A 19,069-nucleotide genomic window follows, 5' to 3' on the forward strand; every position below is an offset into this window, starting at 1 on the left:
GTAATTAACCTGTCAGGATCGGGACAGGGATCCAACACGCAGAGTACAAACAGTAGCCAGATACGTATACCGGACCTTAGAATGGCCGGACTAACGTAAGTAGTACAGTATAGAATGGTCAAAGACAAGCCGAGGTCGAGGGTAACAGAAGACAGGTAAGCGAGAGACAAGCCAAATCAAGGGTAACAGAGATAAGCAGAGTAAGGTAAACAAGCCGGGTCAAAACCAAAAGGGATAATAGAATACACAAGCACTGAGTGACTAGAACAAGCTAGAACCACGACAGGGCAATGAGCTAATGAAAGAAGCTCTGTTAAATACCCTGTTCAGAGCAGTAACCACGCCTCCAAGGCGTCCTGATTGGTCCTGCAGCCATTGACTGACAGGTTGTTCCGGGGGAGTGTCCTGATGACTACTTCCTGCCTAGATGCTGTAAAAGGCAGTCACTCCCTCGCGGCCGGCCTAGCATGACCGGATAGACCGCGGGGAAGGGAGCCATCAGACCGTCTGGATGGAGGAACAGCTAAGTCTCTACCTCTTTCGGAGGTAGAGACCACAGGTACCCTGACATAACCTCCCCGTTCGTTTCATTGCACTCCCATTTGAAAAACAACAAACGCATTGTTTAAGTCCCTGGGTGGCTGCCGTTCGGTAGGATGAATCTCACGAACAAGGGGATTCATCCGAATGCCAGCACAGCCCTGGATGGCATATATTTTCAGGACTTTTAACGCACGAAAGGAAACCGACCGCCTTAGTGGTGTTCGCGTAGTCGAGTGTCCGATTTGAGTTCCAGACACTCGACAACCAAACACCGCTGTTGGTGTGTTAAGATGGCCACCGCCACGTGTTTCGGCAACCAAACACGTGGCGGCGGCCATCTTAACACAGGAACAGCGGTGTTTGGTCATCGAGTGTCTGGAACTCAAATCGGACACTCGACTATGCGAACACCGCTAAGACCTCCAGGGCTGCAGAAAATACCGACTGAAACTCACGAACGGCCTGCCGTACGGTAGGATGAATCCCACGAACAAGGGGATTCATCCAAATGCCAGCACAGCCCTGGATGGCATATATTTTCGGGACTTTTTACACACACGAAAGTAGACCGACCGCCAGGCCAAACTGTATGGAACTAATTTACTTCCACATAACTCCTGAACCCCTGGTCCAATCTGGGTGATTTTTGAATATGTTGCTCACCCAGATCAGGGCTATCAGGGGATACCATATATTTAGGGGTGTACCTAGTATATTTGGTGTACATCTAAGAATTGGGGAAAAATGTGTACATTTTAATTGTGTTATCTGTTAAGCTGAGGGGAGGAGATGTGTGGGAGGTAACGTCTATGTGATTGGTTACTGTAATAATTATTGTGGGTGTCTCCCTTGCAGGGGAGAACCGCATAAAAGCAGGGTATGTGAAATGATGCTCCTGCTCCTGATACTGTGTGTCGTCCAGTTATTGGGAAAGGTACTGAGATACTCTTGGATTGTCTAACTGATTGTGCCTGCTACTCTATTGGATTTACTACTTGTTCCTGAGCCATTCTAGGATTACCAGCGGAAATAGGCTGTTGAAGATCAGCTCTCCGCTACACAGTGATATACAGAACAGACAGATACGGCTGTGACAAACTCCCTTCCCACGTGAGTTTGCCACGAGCTTCTGGAGGAGCCTGCTTGCCAGCTTCCAGCCCAAAGACTATGGGCCCTGTAATATGCACTGTAAAAGTCTCAGTTCGTGTATTTGGAGTATATAATTCGGGAACCGAACAGCCGCACGAACCGGAGACCACCCGAAAGCTTGTTAAGCCTAATTGCTAAGTGTTCATTTGGGTGGCCGGATTTCCTATGGACAACCACGAGGTGGCTGCCATCTTGTTCGCACTTCCAGCATAACCTGCGTTCGGTTCTACAACACTTAGGAAGACACTGTTCGGTCGAAACTTTCCCATGAACAAGGGAAACAAGCTCCAGGGTAAGAATATTGACTATATTTGGTTTTAAACTACCGAACTAGATCGACCATTAGCCCTGTTCTATGGAACTGTTTAAGGCAGGAGCCTCGTGTGTGGTCGGTCAAATTAAGACTGCTTGGAAATTCTGGATCCCCTGAACCGATCTGGGTGACTTTTGGATATGTTAGTCACCCAGATCGGCGCTATCAAGGGATGTACATTTTGTGGGGGTTTTATGTGTTTTAAAGGTATTTTTGGGGTGTCTGTGATATGTGTGTTTTTTGTGCCTGGAGATAATGGAGTTTTGTACAGTTCCTGACTCAATTATCTCCCAGGCATTGGGGAGGGACTATCCTGTGTCATGGGCGTGTTTGTCTGTGTTCAGAATTGTATAAAAGCAGGCCATCTGGCCAGATTAAAGGTATTCCAGTTTATACTCCCAGAACTATGTGTCGTCTGGTTACTGGGAGGGGAAAGGGCTAATCACTAATCACTGTTCCAGAGTAGAGTATTTAACAGGGAAAGTCCTTGTAAGGACTAGAGCTCCCTGGACTGTGTTGTTCAGTGCCTGGGGGTTGCTACAGCGAGTTTCCCATTTGGCTGCAAGAGGGATCAGTTCCTGGACCTCAGTCAAGCCAAGGCGACTGTGGGCAGAAGTGCTGAGGTTGGTCCTCTTTTCCAGCTAGGAAGCGGTCCTTGGTGGAGGTACCTAGCCAGGGGTACAGGGAGCTCCGTTACAATGGCGAACAATGATATACACACACACACACTGTACAGTGATATACATGCAGACACGGCATACAGTGATGTACAGAGAGACAAAAAGTACAGTGATAGACAGACAGGGCAAACCGTGATATACAGAAAGACACAACGTACACTGATATACAGACACGGCATACCGTGATATACAGACAGACAAAACGTACACTGATATACAGACACAGCAAACAGTGATATACACTTGCAAGCTACTTTTATCCCATATATTGGCTTTTCATATCTTCCCCCTGTTATTTCGTGTATTTTGCCCCGGTTATTTCATGTGATTCTTCTTTGGCCGTTCAGAAGAAATCATACGATCGGAATCCATTCGTCTCCTGAACAAGAACCACCCCTGTGCCCCATTAGAACGTTAACACCAACCACTTAAGTGTGAAACCGCAAGGGAAACAATGAGTGCTTCTCCTGGCTGGCCACCATTTCGTATAGCCGAACACGTGGCTGGGAGAAATGGTGGCCATCTTGTCTCCCAAACAAGGGCAGCGGTACTTGCTCGTCGAGTGCCTGGAACTAATTTCGGCTTGGCACTCACACGAACACTGGTAAACTGTCGACCGCTGCTCGTTCCTGTTCCGACAACTAACACAAACTGCGTTCGGGAGATATAAAGTACCGAACAGGGGGAGCATTCGTGTCGTGAAAGCAAGGGGGAGCATTCATATCGTGAAACCCTTGCATGGTTTTTGCACAGGATCCTCACGAACAGAGACCGGCCAGGGCACCTATTCTCCTGGAACTATTTTCGGCTACCACCTCGTGTCTGGCCGGTATCTTCCACACAATGCAATTCCCGTTCTACTGAACCGATCTGAGTGATTCTTGGATATGTTGGTCACTCAGATTGTGGCTATCAGGGCATATACTGTTGTGATGCAGCGTACAGTGATATACGACAGACGTGGAATACAGTAATATACAGACAGACACAGGGTACAGTGATATGCATGCAGACAGACAAGGCATACAACATGCTAAATGTAGTCATAATATGTAGAACTGATAAATAGAATATAAATGGGGTGGAAGCTTGTATGGCTATAACCTGAGTCACACGTAAATGTTCTCGCTAGATCGTCACAGAATATAATGGCCACTGCTTGCCGCTTAGTCTCTTTAGGAAGCCGCATGATGCACTTCACATTACTGATCTCGGTCACCTGCAAAGAATTAAACAGGGCGTACATTACCGGCAGCACTGCACCCCTACCTTCTGCTCTGTAACCTGTAACACCTACCCTCTGCTCTGTAACACTGCACTCCTATCCTCTGCTCTGTAACCTGTAACACAGCACCCATACCATCTGCTCTATAACACTGTGTAGCGGATGGCATTGGGCTGTCCTCAAGAATTCGTGTTAAAAATGTATTTTGTGTAATTATGGCCATGTATAGCAGTATTGTATGTAGCTTTTGTCTAATTGTTCGGTAGTTTTCATTCCGTTTTTCATACGAATGAAAATACCGAACCATCAGACCACCCCAGCGAGAAGTGTGCACCTCATTAAGCTTTCACACTCTGTAACCGGAAACAAATTGACCGTGAAATTGTTACTTTGTATGTATCTGTGTGGTCGCCGTTCGGCATACGAGCCGCGTGGCGGCGACCATCTTACGCAAGAAAATCTCAGCGGTGTTTGGTCATCGAGTGTCTGGAACTCAAATCAGACACCCGAACAGCGCTGAGACCTCCAGAGCTCCGTAACTCACGAACGGAGGGGCCAACCAGCCCCTCGTTCGGTAATATAAATGTCCCGAACAAGGGAATTAATATGAATGTAAGATTAGCTGTGGATGGCAAGTATTTCTATGTATTTTAACTCCCAAACGGAGACAGACCGCAAGGCCAAAACACATGGAGCCTTTTTCGGATACTACCTTGTGTGCGGTCGGTCAAATTGCCTCTTCCATCTAACTCCCGAACCCCTGGTCCGAGCTGGGTGAATTTTGAATATGTTAGTTACCAAGATCAGGGCTACCAGGGGGTACCCAGTATATAATTCTATCTGACTGTTTTGGGGTACATCCAGAAATCGGGTAAAACTGCAGTATGTATAAGTGGATTATGTGTCACACTGAGGGGAGGAGATTTGTGGGAGGTAACAGTTACACTATTAGATATTGTACTAATTAATGTGAATCCCTTCCTTGCGTGTGATTAAAAGTTCAGTTCTGCTCCTGATGCTGTGTGTCGTCCAGTCATTGGGATCTGTATTGGGATATTCGTGGATTACCTCGCTTGCTGTGACTATTGTTATATGGGATTTTATTACTTGTTCCTGAGGCTCACTGGGATCTTTAGTGGAGATAACCTGTGAAATCTGCACCGGCAGCACTGCACCCCTACCCTCTGCTCTATAACCCTGCACCCCTACCCTCTGCTCTGTAACCTGTAACACTGCACCCCTACCCTCTGCTCTGTAACCCTGCACCCCAACCCTCTGCTCTGTAACCTGTAACCCTGCACCCCTACCCTCTGCTCTGTAACCTGTAACCCTGCACCCCAACCCTCTGCTCTGTAACCTGTAACCCTGCACCCCTACCCTCTGCTCTGTAACCCTGCACCCCAACCCTCTGCTCTGTAACCCTGCACCCTACCCTCTGCTCTGCTCTGTAACCTGTAACCCTGCACCCCTACCCTCTGCTCTGTAACCCTGCACCCCAACCCTCTGCTCTGTAACCTGTAACCCTGCACCCCTACCCTCTGCTCTGTAACCTGTAACACTGCATCCCTACCCTCTGCTCTGTAACCTGTAACACTGCATCCCTACCCTCTGCTCTGTAACACTGCACCCCAACCCTCTGCTCTGTAACCTGTAACCCTGCACCCCTACCCTCTGCTCTGTAACCCTGCACCCCAACCCTCTGCTCTGTAACCTGTAACCCTGCACCCCTACCCTCTGCTCTGTAACCTGTAACACTGCATCCCTACCCTCTGCTCTGTAACACTGCACCCCAACCCTCTGCTCTGTAACCTGTAACCCTGCACCCTACCCTCTGCTCTGTAACCCTGCACCCCAACCCTCTGCTCTGTAACCTGTAACCCTGCACCCTACCCTCTGCTCTGTAACCCTGCACCCCTACCCTCTGCTCTGTAACCTGTAACCCTGCACCCCAACCCTCTGCTCTGTAACCTGTAACCCTGCACCCTACCCTCTGCTCTGTAACCCTGCACCCCTACCCTCTGCTCTGTAACCTGTAACAATGCACCCCAACCCTCTGCTCTGTAACCTGTAACCCTGCACCCCTACCCTCTGCTCTGTAACCTGTAACCCTGCACCCCTACCCTCTGCTCTGTAACCCTGCACCCCAACCCTCTGCTCTGTAACCTGTAACCCTGCATCCCTACCCTCTGCTCTGTAACCCTGCACCCCTACCCTCTGCTCTGTAACCTGTAACCCTGCATCCCTACCCTCTGCTCTGTAACCCTGCACCCCAACCCTCTGCTCTGTAACCTGTAACCCTGCATCCCTACCCTCTGCTCTGTAACCCTGCACCCCAACCCTCTGCTCTGTAACCTGTAACCCTGCACCCCTACCCTCTGCTCTGTAACACTGCACCCCTACCCTCTGCTCTGTAACCTGTAACCCTGCACCCCTACCCTCTGCTCTGTAACCTGTAACACTGCACCCCAACCCTCTGCTCTGTAACCTGTAACCCTGCACCCCAACCCTCTGGTCTGTAACCTGTAACCCTGCACCCTACCCTCTGCTCTGTAACCTGTAACACTGCACCCCAACCCTCTGCTCTGTAACCCTGCACCCCTACCCTCTGCTCTATAACCTGTAACACTGCACCCCTACCCTTTGCTCTGTAACCCTGCACCCCAACCCTCTGCTCTGTAACCCTGCACCCCAACCCTCTGCTCTGTAACCCTGCACCCCAACCCTCTGCTCTGTAACCTGTAACCCTGCACCCATACCCTCTGCCTTGTAACCTGTAACCCTGCACCCATACCCTCTGCCTTGTAATCTGTAACCCTGCACCCCTACCCTCTGCTCTTCTGCTCTGTAACCTGTTACCCTGCACCCCAACCCTCTGCTCTGTAACCTGTAACCCTGCACCCCTACCCTCTGCTCTGTAACCTGTAACCCTGCACCCCTACCCTCTGCTCTATAACCTGTAACACTGCATCCCTACCCTCTGCTCTGTAACCCTGCACCCATACCCTCTGCTCTTCTGCTCTGTAACCTGTAACCCTGCACCCATACCCTCTGCTCTGTAAACTGTAACACTGCATCCCTACCCTCTGCTCTGTAACCTGTAACCCTGCACCCCTACCCTCTGCTCTGTAACCTGTAACACTGCACCCCTACCCTCTGCTCTATAACCTGTAACCCTGCACCCCTACCCTCTGCTCTGTAACCTGTAACACTGCACCCCTACCCTCTGCTCTGTAACCTGTAACACTGCACCCCTACCCTCTGCTCTGTAACCTGTAACACTGCACCCCTACCCTCTGCTCTGTAACCCTGCACCCCTACCCTTTGCTCTGTAACACTGCACCCCTACCCTCTGCTCTGTAACTCTGCACCCCTACCCTCTGCTCTATAACCCTGCACCCCTACCCTCTGCTCTGTAACCCTGCATCCCTACCCTCTGCTCTATAACACTGCACCCCTACCCTCTGCTCTATAACCCTGCACCCCTACCCTCTGCTCTGTAACCCTGCACCCCTACCCTTTGCTCTGTAACTCTGCACCCCTACCCTCTGCTCTGTAACTCTGCACCCCTACCCTCTGCTCTGTAACTCTGCACCCCTACCCTCTGCTCTATAACCCTGCACCCCTACCCTCTGCTCTATAACCCTGCACCCCTACCCTCTGCTCTGTAACACTGCACCCCTACCCTCTGCTCTGTAACACTGCACCCCAACCCTCTGCTCTGTAACACTGCACCCCAACCCTCTGCTCTATAACACTGCACCCCTACCCTCTGCTCTATAACACTGCATCCCTACCCTCTGCTCTGTAACACTGCATCCCTACCCTCTGCTCTGTAACCCTGCACCCCTACCCTCTGCTCTGTAACACTGCACCCCAACCCTCTGCTCTATAACACTGCACCCCTACCCTCTGCTCTATAACACTGCACCCCTACCCCCTGCTCTATAACACTGCATCCCTACCCTCTGCTCTGTAAACTGTAACCCTGCACCCCTACCCTCTGCTCTGTAACCTGTAACCCTGCACCCCTACCCTCTGCTCTGTAACCTGTAACACTGCACCCCTACCCTCTGCTCTCTAACACTGCACCCCTACCCTCTGCTCTCTAACACTGCACCCCTACCCTCTGCCCTGTAACCCTGCACCCCTACCCTCTGCTCTGTAAACTGTAACCCTGCACCCCTACCCTCTGCTCTGTAAACTGTAACCCTGCACCCCTACCCTCTGCTCTGTAAACTGTAACCCTGCACCCCTACCCTCTGCTCTATAACCTGTAACCCTGCACCCCTACCCTCTGCTCTATAACCTGTAACACTGCACCCCTACCCTCTGCTCTGTAACCCTGCATCCCTACCCTCTGCTCTATAACACTGCACCCCTACCCTCTGCTCTATAACACTGCACCCCTACCCTCTGCTCTGTAACCTGTAACCCTGCATCCCTACCCTCTGCTCTATAACACTGCACCCCTACCCTCTGCTCTATAACACTGCACCCCTACCCTCTGCTCTATAACACTGCACCCCTACCCTCTGCTCTATAACACTGCATCCCTACCCTCTGCTCTGTAAACTGTAACCCTGCACCCCTACCCTCTGCTCTGTAACCTGTAACCCTGCACCCCTACCCTCTGCTCTGTAACCTGTAACACTGCACCCCTACCCTCTGCTCTCTAACACTGCACCCCTACCCTCTGCCCTGTAACCCTGCATCCCTACCCTCTGCTCTGTAAACTGTAACCCTGCACCCCTACCCTCTGCTCTGTAAACTGTAACCCTGCACCCCTACCCTCTGCTCTGTAAACTGTAACCCTGCACCCCTACCCTCTGCTCTATAACCTGTAACCCTGCACCCCTACCCTCTGCTCTATAACCTGTAACACTGCACCCCTACCCTCTGCTCTGTAACCCTGCATCCCTACCCTCTGCTCTATAACACTGCACCCCTACCCTCTGCTCTATAACACTGCACCCCTACCCTCTGCTCTGTAACCCTGCATCCCTACCCTCTGCTCTATAACACTGCACCCCTACCCTCTGCTCTATAACACTGCACCCCTACCCTCTGCTCTATAACCTGTAACACTGCATCCCTACCCTCTGCCCTGTAACCCTGCACCCCTACCCTCTGCTCTATAACCTGTAACACTGCATCCCTACCCTCTGCTCTATAACACTGCACCCCTACCCTCTGCTCTATAACACTGCATCCTTACCGACTGCTCAGTCCAGACTGCCCCCTTTCTGGAGCCTTTGCTGTATGTCTAACCATCAGGACACAGCCTTGAAATACAACACAATACAGTAATCTGGAAATACAGGGAAATGAGTCGAGTGTTAGACTCTGCCTGTTCCTATAACGTGTTCTTACCTTCGGGGAAGTTCGGAGCAGCACAGACCGTTCATCGGGGTATTTTTCCAGCCGCCAGGGGCCCTTACTAGACGACTTTCTCAGGACCAGCCAGCAGCGGCGGTAAATCTAGGAGGGCCGAAGGGCAGATATTAGGGGAGACTGGAAGCATGTATTCATAAATGTCCACGTAGTGTAACAGATATAAAGTGCCCCAAACCACACAATTTATAATATTAATTCAAAAACCAGACAGAAGAAAACCTCTGAATACAAAGTAAAATGAGGGTCAGCTTCTTGGGTAAATCTTTAGCAACTCTGCCGTCAACACATTCTCGCACACAGTAAGTACACACAGTAAGTACACACAGTGAGGGCCAGATCCGGTGGGCCGTCGGCACCTGGGGCCGGGCAGACAGCGGTCTGTGCTGGCGGCCGCAGGGGGAGCTGTGCTGGCGGCTGCAGGGGGAGCTGTGCTGGCGGCTGCAGGGGGAGCTGTGCTGGCGGCTGCAGGGAGAGCTGTGATGTCTCTGCTCCGCTCCCCCGTGCTCTACTTAATGAGAGCAGGGGCGGAATATGACTGGTCTCATTAAGCTGTGTGCTGGGGAGCAGAGCAGAGACATCACAGCTCCCCCTGCGGCCGCCAGCACAGCTCCCCCTGCGGCCGCCAGCACAGCTCCCCCTGCGGCCGCCAGCACAGCTTCCCCTGCGGCCGCCAGCACAGCTTCCCCTGCGGTCGCCCACAGGTAGTAATTATGTGTGTACAGGGCAAGACTGGGGATACGAAGCAGCCCTGAGAAAAAAAAAATCTATGCCAGCCCCATAAGTCATTGCGCCATATATTGTCGCATGTAATATGTAAGGCTATGTCTTGCCACCCCAGATGATTGAGTAATTATACATACAGGTGATACTTGAAAAATTAGAATATCGTGCAAAAGTTCATTTATTTCAGTAATTCAATGTAAAAGGGGAAACTAATATACGAGATAGACGCATTACATGCAAAGCAAGATAGTTCAAGCCGTGATTTGTCATAAGTGCGATGATTATGGCTTACAGCTCATTAAACCCCAAATCCACAATCTCAGTAAATTAGAATATTACAGGCAATCAATAAAACAAGGAGTGTACATAGAACAATATCGGACCTCTGAAAAGTATAAGCATGCATATGGACTCAGTACTTGGTTTGGGCCCCTTTTGCAGCAATTACTGCCTCAATGCGGCGTGGCATGGAAGCTAACAGCCTGTGGCACTGCTGAGGTGTTATGGAAGACCAGGATGCTTCAATAGCGGCCTTCAGCTCTTCTGCATCACCTGTTTATCTCAAATATATATTGCTTTTTCTAATCTAAAATATTGGTCCTATCAGAGTAAAACGTTTAATTATACAGTAAGCATACTCACACGCAGACACAGACAATCTCACTGACACACACAAGCTCATTGATACACAGCCTCATAGACAAACAAACAATCTCACTGATATTTATAAGCTCATAAAAGAACAAGCAAACTCACTAGCAGGCGCACACACACAGCTTAATGTAGTGGTTCGGTGTCTATAGCCTGTCCCTGCAGGCTTTTCAATGTAAACACTGACTTTTCAGAGAAAAGGCAGTGTCTACATTGCTTCCTAGTGACACCTCTGGTGACAGTCACTCAGACGGTCACTAGAGGTGCTTCCTGTGTTCCTGCTGCACAGTGTGCAGCACCTACATTCAGGGCCTCCACGCTCTGGAGGCGCTGAACGTTCCCCATAGAGATACATTGATTCAATGCATCTCTATGAGGAGATGCTGATTAGTGTAGCGTGTGTGTGTGCGCCTGCTAATGAGTGGGCTTGCTTGAATGTGTGTGTGTGTGTGCCTGCTAGTGAGTGAGCTTGTGTTTTTATGTCAATGAGCTTATGTATATCAGTGAGATTGCTTGTCTATTACATGCAACAATATATGGCTTATGGGGCTGGAATAATTTTTTTTTACATGGCTGCTTTGTATTCCCAGTCTGGCCCTGCACACAGTAAGTACACACAGTAAGTGCACGCAGTAAGTACACACAGTAAGTGCACACAGTAAATACACACAGTAAGTGCACACAGTAAATACACACAGTAAGTGCGCACAGTAAATACACACAGTAAGTGCACGCAGTAAATACACGCAGTAAGTGCACGCAGTAAATACACACAGTAAGTACACACAGTAAGTGCACGCAGTAAATACACGCAGTAAGTGCACACAGTAAGTGCACGCAGTAAATACACACTGTGTGTATTTACTGTGTGCAGTTACTGTGTGTATTTACTGTGTGCACTTACTGTGTGTATTTACTGCGTGCACTTACTGTGTGTATTTACTGCGTGCACTTACTGTAAGTGCACGCAGTAAATACACACAGTAAGTGCACACAGTAAATACACACAGTAAGTGCACACAGTAAATACACACAGTAAGTGCACACAGTAAATACACACAGTAAGTACACACAGTAAGTGCACGCAGTAAATACACGCAGTAAGTACACACAGTAAGTGCACACAGTAAGTGCACGCAGTAAATACACACAGTAAGTGCACACAGTAAGTGCACACAGTAAATACACACAGTAAGTGCACGCAGTAAATACACACAGTAAGTGCACGCAGTAAATACACACAGTAAGTGCACGCAGTAAATACACACAGTAAGTGCACGCAGTAAATACACACAGTAAGTGCACGCAGTAAATACACACAGTAAGTGCACGCAGTAAATACACACAGTAAGTGCATGCAGTAAATACACACAGTAAATGCACGCAGTAAATACACACAGTAAGGGCACGCAGTAAATACACACAGTAAGGGCACGCAGTAAATACACACAGTAAGTGCACGCAGTAAATACACACAGTAAGTGCACGCAGTAAATACACACAGTAAGTGCACGCAGTAAATACACACAGTAAGTGCACGCAGTAAATACACACAGTAAGTGCACGCAGTAAATACACACAGTAAATACACACAGTAAGTGCACACAGTAAGTGCACGCAGTAAATACACACAGTAAGTGCACGCAGTAAATACACACAGTAAGTGCACGCAGTAAGTACACACAGTAAGTGCACACAGTAAATACACACAGTAAGTGCACGCAGTAAATACACACAGTAAGTGCACGCAGTAAATACACACAGTAAGTGCACGCAGTAAATACACACAGTAAGTACACGCAGTAAGTGCACGCAGTAAGTGCACGCAGTAAGTACACACAGTAAGTGCACGCAGTAAATACACACAGTAAGTGCACACAGTAAGTACACACAGTAAGTGCACGCAGTAAATACACACAGTAAGTGCACACAGTAAATACACACAGTAAGTGCACACAGTAAGTGCACGCAGTAAATACACACAGTAAGTGCACGCAGTAAATACACACAGTAAGTACACGCAGTAAGTACACACAGTAAGTACACACAGTAAGTACACACAGTAAGTACACACAGTAAGTACACACAGTAAGTGCACGCAGTAAGTACACACAGTAAGTACACACAGTAAGTGCACGCAGTAAATACACACAGTAAGTGCACGCAGTAAGTACACACCGTAAGTGCACACAGTAAATACACACAGTAAGTGCACGCAGTAAATACACACAGTAAGTGCACACAGTAAGTACACACAGTAAGTGCACGCAGTAAGTACACACAGTAAGTGCACACAGTAAATACACACAGTAAGTGCACGCAAGTGAATACAAAGGCTCTTATAATAACAGTCCTCTGGTAGAATCTTCAAGAAGTGATAATAAATTATGGAAAAAATCAGCACCCTAATCAGTTTAACAGCTCATAAAACACACATTATATATAAAAGAAATCCATATAGGTGCGCTGTGTCTTTAAGACAAAACCTCGTTTAAAATGCAGCAAGTGTTAAAATGTGCAGAAGTGCAGTTTGCTTTATAGTGCATACTGCTCCATGTCACCTTATATACTGTGCAAAAATGTGCTACAAAACACTCACTTTAAAATTCATACGTTGTTCATCTCAATGTATCACAACATGTAAAAAAAAGGGAAATAAAGTGCAGATAGTGTAAATCTGTGTAACTATATACAAAATATAATGGATATAATGTACACTCACAAACGTGGAGCAGAATGAGACTGCTCTAACTGTGACCGCTCCAAATAACACTCCCTCCTCGGGCGGTAAAAGACAGGCAGTCAATCCACTCTAGCAGATTTATTGCACATAAAGCATACAGCAGCTGGTCCAAACTCCCCCTTCACCAACAGTATAAACATTCGGGTTACTAAAGTACAAAGCCGGCTTCTTTCTCTCTCTCCGGTAACCAGGTATGCCGCAATCGAAGACTTCCGGGAGGCGGAGTTACAAGTCTGCAGGCGTGCTATGCGTGGTTGAGTGTGATGACGCGTTTCGCTGTATTCACGTCTGCTTCAGATCTGCCCACTCTTGCCTGTCAGTTTTTTATACACGCCTTTGTGGGACTTTCCCCATTGAATCCTCCAAACTGAAACAGTGATTAGCCCTTTCCCCTCCCAGTAACCAGACGACACATAGTTCTGGGAGTACACGCTGCAATACGTTTAATGGCAGCCACAACTGGCCTTATATGCCGGTCCCCATGCAAGGGGCACTCCCCCCTTGACCTGAGAGTAGACTACAGTAAAAACATATACACGATTACATTGGTTCTCAGGTCCAGGACACTCCCATAAAAAACAAGATAATCCCTCCCCTGTGCCTGGGAGATAATTGAGTCAAGCACTCAATTATCTTTAAGCATAAAAAACACACATTTCACAACACCCTAAAAGTACCTTAAAAATACATAAAACCCCACAAATGTTACATCCCCTGATATCCCTGATCTGGGGGACCAACATATCCAAATATCACCCAGATCGGTTCAGGGGTTCAGGATTTTCTTGGAAGTCTTAATTTGACCTAGCCGAAAATAGTTCTATAGAATAGCGGCTAAGTGCTGCTGGGGACAGACCAGGAACCACAAAGTCTTCATGCAGATAATAGTATCATGGAATCGCAGCTAAGTGCCGCTGGAGAACGACCGGGAACATCAAAGTCTTCATGCCGAAAATAGTTCCAGGGCTTTCGCGGCTAAGTGTCACATGTTCATCCTCACCTTGCGACATTGATAGTGCTCGCCTTGCCAATAAACGCGGTAGTGCCGTTTAGCGGCCATGCGTCAATGTCTCTGACCCCTGCAGCATGTTGATGGACGCGGGCCGCTGCGGATCAACACTGATTTATAACCCCACGTCCACCCACGGCATGGAAGACGTCGACGTGTGTGTGACGTCACGTAAAAGGCACACACGCACGTTCTGGGGTCAAAGGCCGGTTTCGGCCAATCGGATCCACAAGAGGGGTCTTTAAGGTTACCTATTCCTTCTGCTCTTTGCCCTGTCGTGGTTTCCCTAGTGGTTGTCAGAGAGTGTATTCCTGAGCGTTTATTTCTGGTTATTGACTTTGGCTTTGTTGGACTTCCCTGTATTCTGGTATCCATGACTTTTGGCTTTCCCTCATCATTGTGTCTCTTTCTGTATCCCTGACCTCGGCAAGTATTCTGACTATTCTCTGGTACATTAAGTCCGGCCATTCTAAGGCCCGGTAAGACGTTACCTTTTAGTCCTAGGTGTGATATAGTTTTGCGTGCGGGATCAATTAGTAATCCTGACACTAAGTCCCCCTGAAGTCTATTTGCGGTTTTGGTCCATGCGAACGTCCGCCAGGGATCTAGTGTTCGGTTCAACGCGCATGAATGGAAAGTGCCGAACCAAGGGAATAAAATATGGGTCTTTACAGTCGCTGACCTGGCCCATCGGTGGGCAGGAGGCTGGGAAGCAGGGTGCTCCAGGAGTTTGTGGCAAAGACATGAGGACAGGGGAGTTTGTCATATACACATTGTGACAGACCCTCTGTCCCTGAATTTTAAACTTTTAAAACCTTGTTCGTCTAAACCATTCATCTGAAACAAATGCACATTGATTGTACTAAAGGCTGTTCGAATAACAAATTTTCTACCGAACGACCGACCACCCAAAACTGGAGCGTGGCGCTTGTTAACCTCCTTGCCCTTAATAACACCTCCAAAACCACGAACACACCTAACGTTCTAAATGATCAACTGGGTGGTCGGCGTTCGTCTGCACGAGCACATGGCGGCGGCCATCTTGGAATACGAATGCGACCAGCGGTATTTTGTCGTCGACTGTATGGAACTAGAATCGGACAATCGACACAAGAACACCGCTGAGACTTCCACTCCTCGTTCTGTTCGGCAAGTTAATGCACGAATGGAGCGCTGTTCGTTAGATACAAAGTACCGAACTGCCCCATTCGTTTCTTCTAATGGATTATTATACGAAAGAGACCGACTGCACAGCCTAATCCTCTGGAACGATTTTGGGCATAAAAACATGCGTGCGGTCGGTCAAAAGAGACTTCCACCTAACTTTCGAACCCTTGAACCGATCTGGGTGATTTTTCAATATGTTGTTCCCCCAGACAAGGGCTATCAGGAGATATATAATTTATGTGTTTCCCATATGTTTTCGGGGTGTTTATAAAATTGGGTAAAAACTTGCATTTTTGTTTGGAGATAATTAAGTTGATACAGTAATTAACTTAATTATCTCCCAAACAGAGGGGAGGTTTTGTGTACAGTAACTGGGAGTGGTCAAGTGTAAACCTATGTTTTCATTGGATTGTAAATGTCATGTCCTGTGCCCCACAAGGTCCACGTGGGCGGTATCCTTGTGGGATAATACTGTATAAAAGAAGCAGCTGTCCCATTAAACCTTCAATTCTACTTCACCCTCAATCTAGAGTCCTGTCTCTTATTGGGGTAAACGGCTATACAGCGATCACACTAGCTCTTGTAAGAGCTTCACTACTGGAATGCTGTGAATACCCCTCAAACTCAGGAGGAGACCCTCTAGCGGTGGGAACCCCTCTACTCATCGGGGTAACCACTACACACATACATTACAATTATTAAACACACACACATATATATTATATATATATATATTTATGTACACATACATTACAATTAAAAAAAAATATGAAGCATATTACACAATTTTATTTTATAAAAAAACTACATAAGATATACTCAAAAAAATGTATTCAAAAGATAACTTACTATAAGGAGAGAAAGAGGAAAATGTAAATACTCAATGTATTCAAAAGTCAAAATAATAACAAACCCTATAAAAAATCATTAAAAATTGAATAAGTCAAATTCTATATTTAATCATTTCGGTTCTAAAGGTTTTAGCCTATATACCCATTTCATCTCTTCCTTACCAATATCTAGAATATGATTACCCCCACGCCATGATTTTTCTACTATTTCAATTCCTAAAAATGTAAGACCTCTCGGGTATTTATTATGGTATTTTTAAAATGTGCCGAGACACTATGTTGTTCATATCCCTTAACAATATTTTTCACATGTTCATATATTGTCTTATGTAGGGGATGAATAGTCTGCCCTACATATTGAAGTCCACATGGACATATTAAAAGATAAATTACATTTTTGCTAAAACATGAGATAAAACTTTTATTAAAAAATTCTTTGTCACTAAATTTAGTCTCAAATGTATTTATACGTTTTCGAGATACATTTTCATTACATTTGCACTCTGCACATTTATTACACGAATAAAAACCTTTTTTTATCATCTAAAAATTTTCTTGGGATTTCTTTTTTAGGGTGGTTAAAAGTTAAATATGTTTAAGATTTGGCGCTCCTCTAAAGATGATGAAGGATTTCTCAGGAATAATTTTAGATAGCTCATAATACTTTTTTGTTTTTTATATTTTTTATTGTAATTTTACAGAAAATTAAGCTTATATGGTCAACAGCATTTTTACATTATTTCATACAATACTGTAAATTGGATTATTCCATTGTGCGACCATTCAGGTCCATTCTTAAATGGATGGTCATTAGATTTGAGTATCTAAAAGTTAATATTGTCTAGGAATAGATTATCCAAAATACTGCCTTCAACGAGGTATATCTTGCACAACATATAACATAAATATCACATACAACATACAACGTAAGGACACCTATGGAGGGTAAAGAGGATGGGGAGCTCCAACATAGCTTCTTTAATCATATTGAATCAATCAAGAACCATTTTAGGGATAATATTGATAGTATTTTGCTAAGTGAATATAGCTAAATATAGTCTTGCCAGGGTTTTATTTATTTAGAGAGCTCTATTAAGGATGGAGATTCAGTATGTCTCCAATTTCTAGCCATACACAGTTTAACTGCCATTAAACCGTGGATAATTCGATATAAAGATGGTTTAGTCATTTTTGGCATATCTAGATGAAGTAAAAATCTTTCTGGGGACAAGGTGATATCTACTTTTAAGTCGGAGATAAGGTTAGAAACACCCAACTTAAGGTTGTCCAGGCCAGTGCAGTCCCACCAAATATGTTTAAGTGAACCTAGTTCACTATTACATCTCCAACATATGTTTGAAATGTGCATAATTTAATGGGGACCATATACCATCTGTGGATGATTTTAAGGAACGTTTCTTGTATATTTATACAATGAATCGTTTTCCTTATTAATTCAAATGAGTTTAACCAATCTTGCCAGGAAATATGATTTATCTAGTTCAAGTTCCCACTTAATAACTGTGTTCAGTTTAACTTATTGATTAAGTGTATCCAAGGCCCTTCTAGTTCTTAACCCCATAAGGACCAAACTTCTGGAATAAGAGGGAATCATGACATGTCACACGTCATGTGTCCTTAAGGGGTTAAATGTTTATTATTGAGCTCCCCATCGAGGATCTTATCGATGGGCGAATCTCTGATTATAGACGTTTTATGAAGGAAATCAAATATTATTAGGCAAGTAAAATATTCTACAAGGGGTGTGTGTGTCATGATTATATCATCGGCAAACACGGTTATTTTTTGTTCTTGATTGCTTAAAAACACTCCAGTTATATTGTGAGATTGTCTAATATATACCGCCAGTGGCTCAATAGAAAGAATATAAAGGGGTGCCAATGGACAACCCTGACGGGTTCCATTTTTAATAGTAAACCAATCGGAATCTAAGCCATTACCATATATTTTTGCCACAGGAGAAGAGTATAGGGACAATGTTGTCTTTAAATGATCCCTCAATGCCAAAATGCAGAAAGTGTAGCTGACAAAAATTCCCAATTTACCTTGTCAAACGCCTTTTCGACGTCGACAGCAATAAAAACTGAAGGGACAGATTTGGTATCTACTTCTATCATTAAATTCAGGATCTTACGAATATTGTCACTAGCTGATCTTCGTCTTAAAAATCCAGACTGATCCAAATGAATTAGTCTGAGTAAGTCTATCTGCTAATATTTTTGAGAATATTTTTATATCAAGATTTATGAGAGAAATCGGACGGTAGTTGGATATATAGTGTGGGTCCTTTCCAGGTTTTGGGATTGGGGAGATCGTGGTATTTAACAATTCGGAGGAAAAACTTTTAGAGGTTATTTTATCTGAAAACATTTTTAAAAGTAAAGGAGTTATCACAGTCTCTAAGGATTTATAAAAATAGGCTGTGAAACCATCTGGCTCGGGTGCTTACCCATTGCCCATTACCTATATTATAAGGAGAGAGACAAGTGTTTTCACCGTTGATCTTTTTTATTGCGTGTTTTATTCGGTCTGGTTTGAGTTTATTTGACATCGGCTTTCCTGCTCTATTGTTATTACTATACCATCTTTGGTTCAGGTTT

At 46.0% G+C, this 19,069-nt stretch overlaps 1 protein-coding gene across 1 annotated transcript in view; it reads right to left on the minus strand.

Annotated features, from left to right (window-relative positions):
* DOK4 (docking protein 4) overlaps positions 1-19,069 on the minus strand; it is a 39,578-nt gene that overhangs the window by 4,769 nt on the left and 15,740 nt on the right. The window contains exons 2-3 of the mRNA XM_063438180.1: positions 9,281-9,388; positions 3,790-3,904 (exon numbers count right to left, since the gene is read on the minus strand). Of these exons, the coding sequence (XP_063294250.1) occupies positions 3,790-3,904; positions 9,281-9,388 (223 nt within the window). The remainder of the gene's footprint in view (positions 1-3,789; positions 3,905-9,280; positions 9,389-19,069) is intronic.

This window comes from Pelobates fuscus, chromosome 12 (assembly GCF_036172605.1).
Source record: "Pelobates fuscus isolate aPelFus1 chromosome 12, aPelFus1.pri, whole genome shotgun sequence".
Classification (NCBI taxonomy): Eukaryota; Metazoa; Chordata; class Amphibia; order Anura; family Pelobatidae; genus Pelobates; species Pelobates fuscus.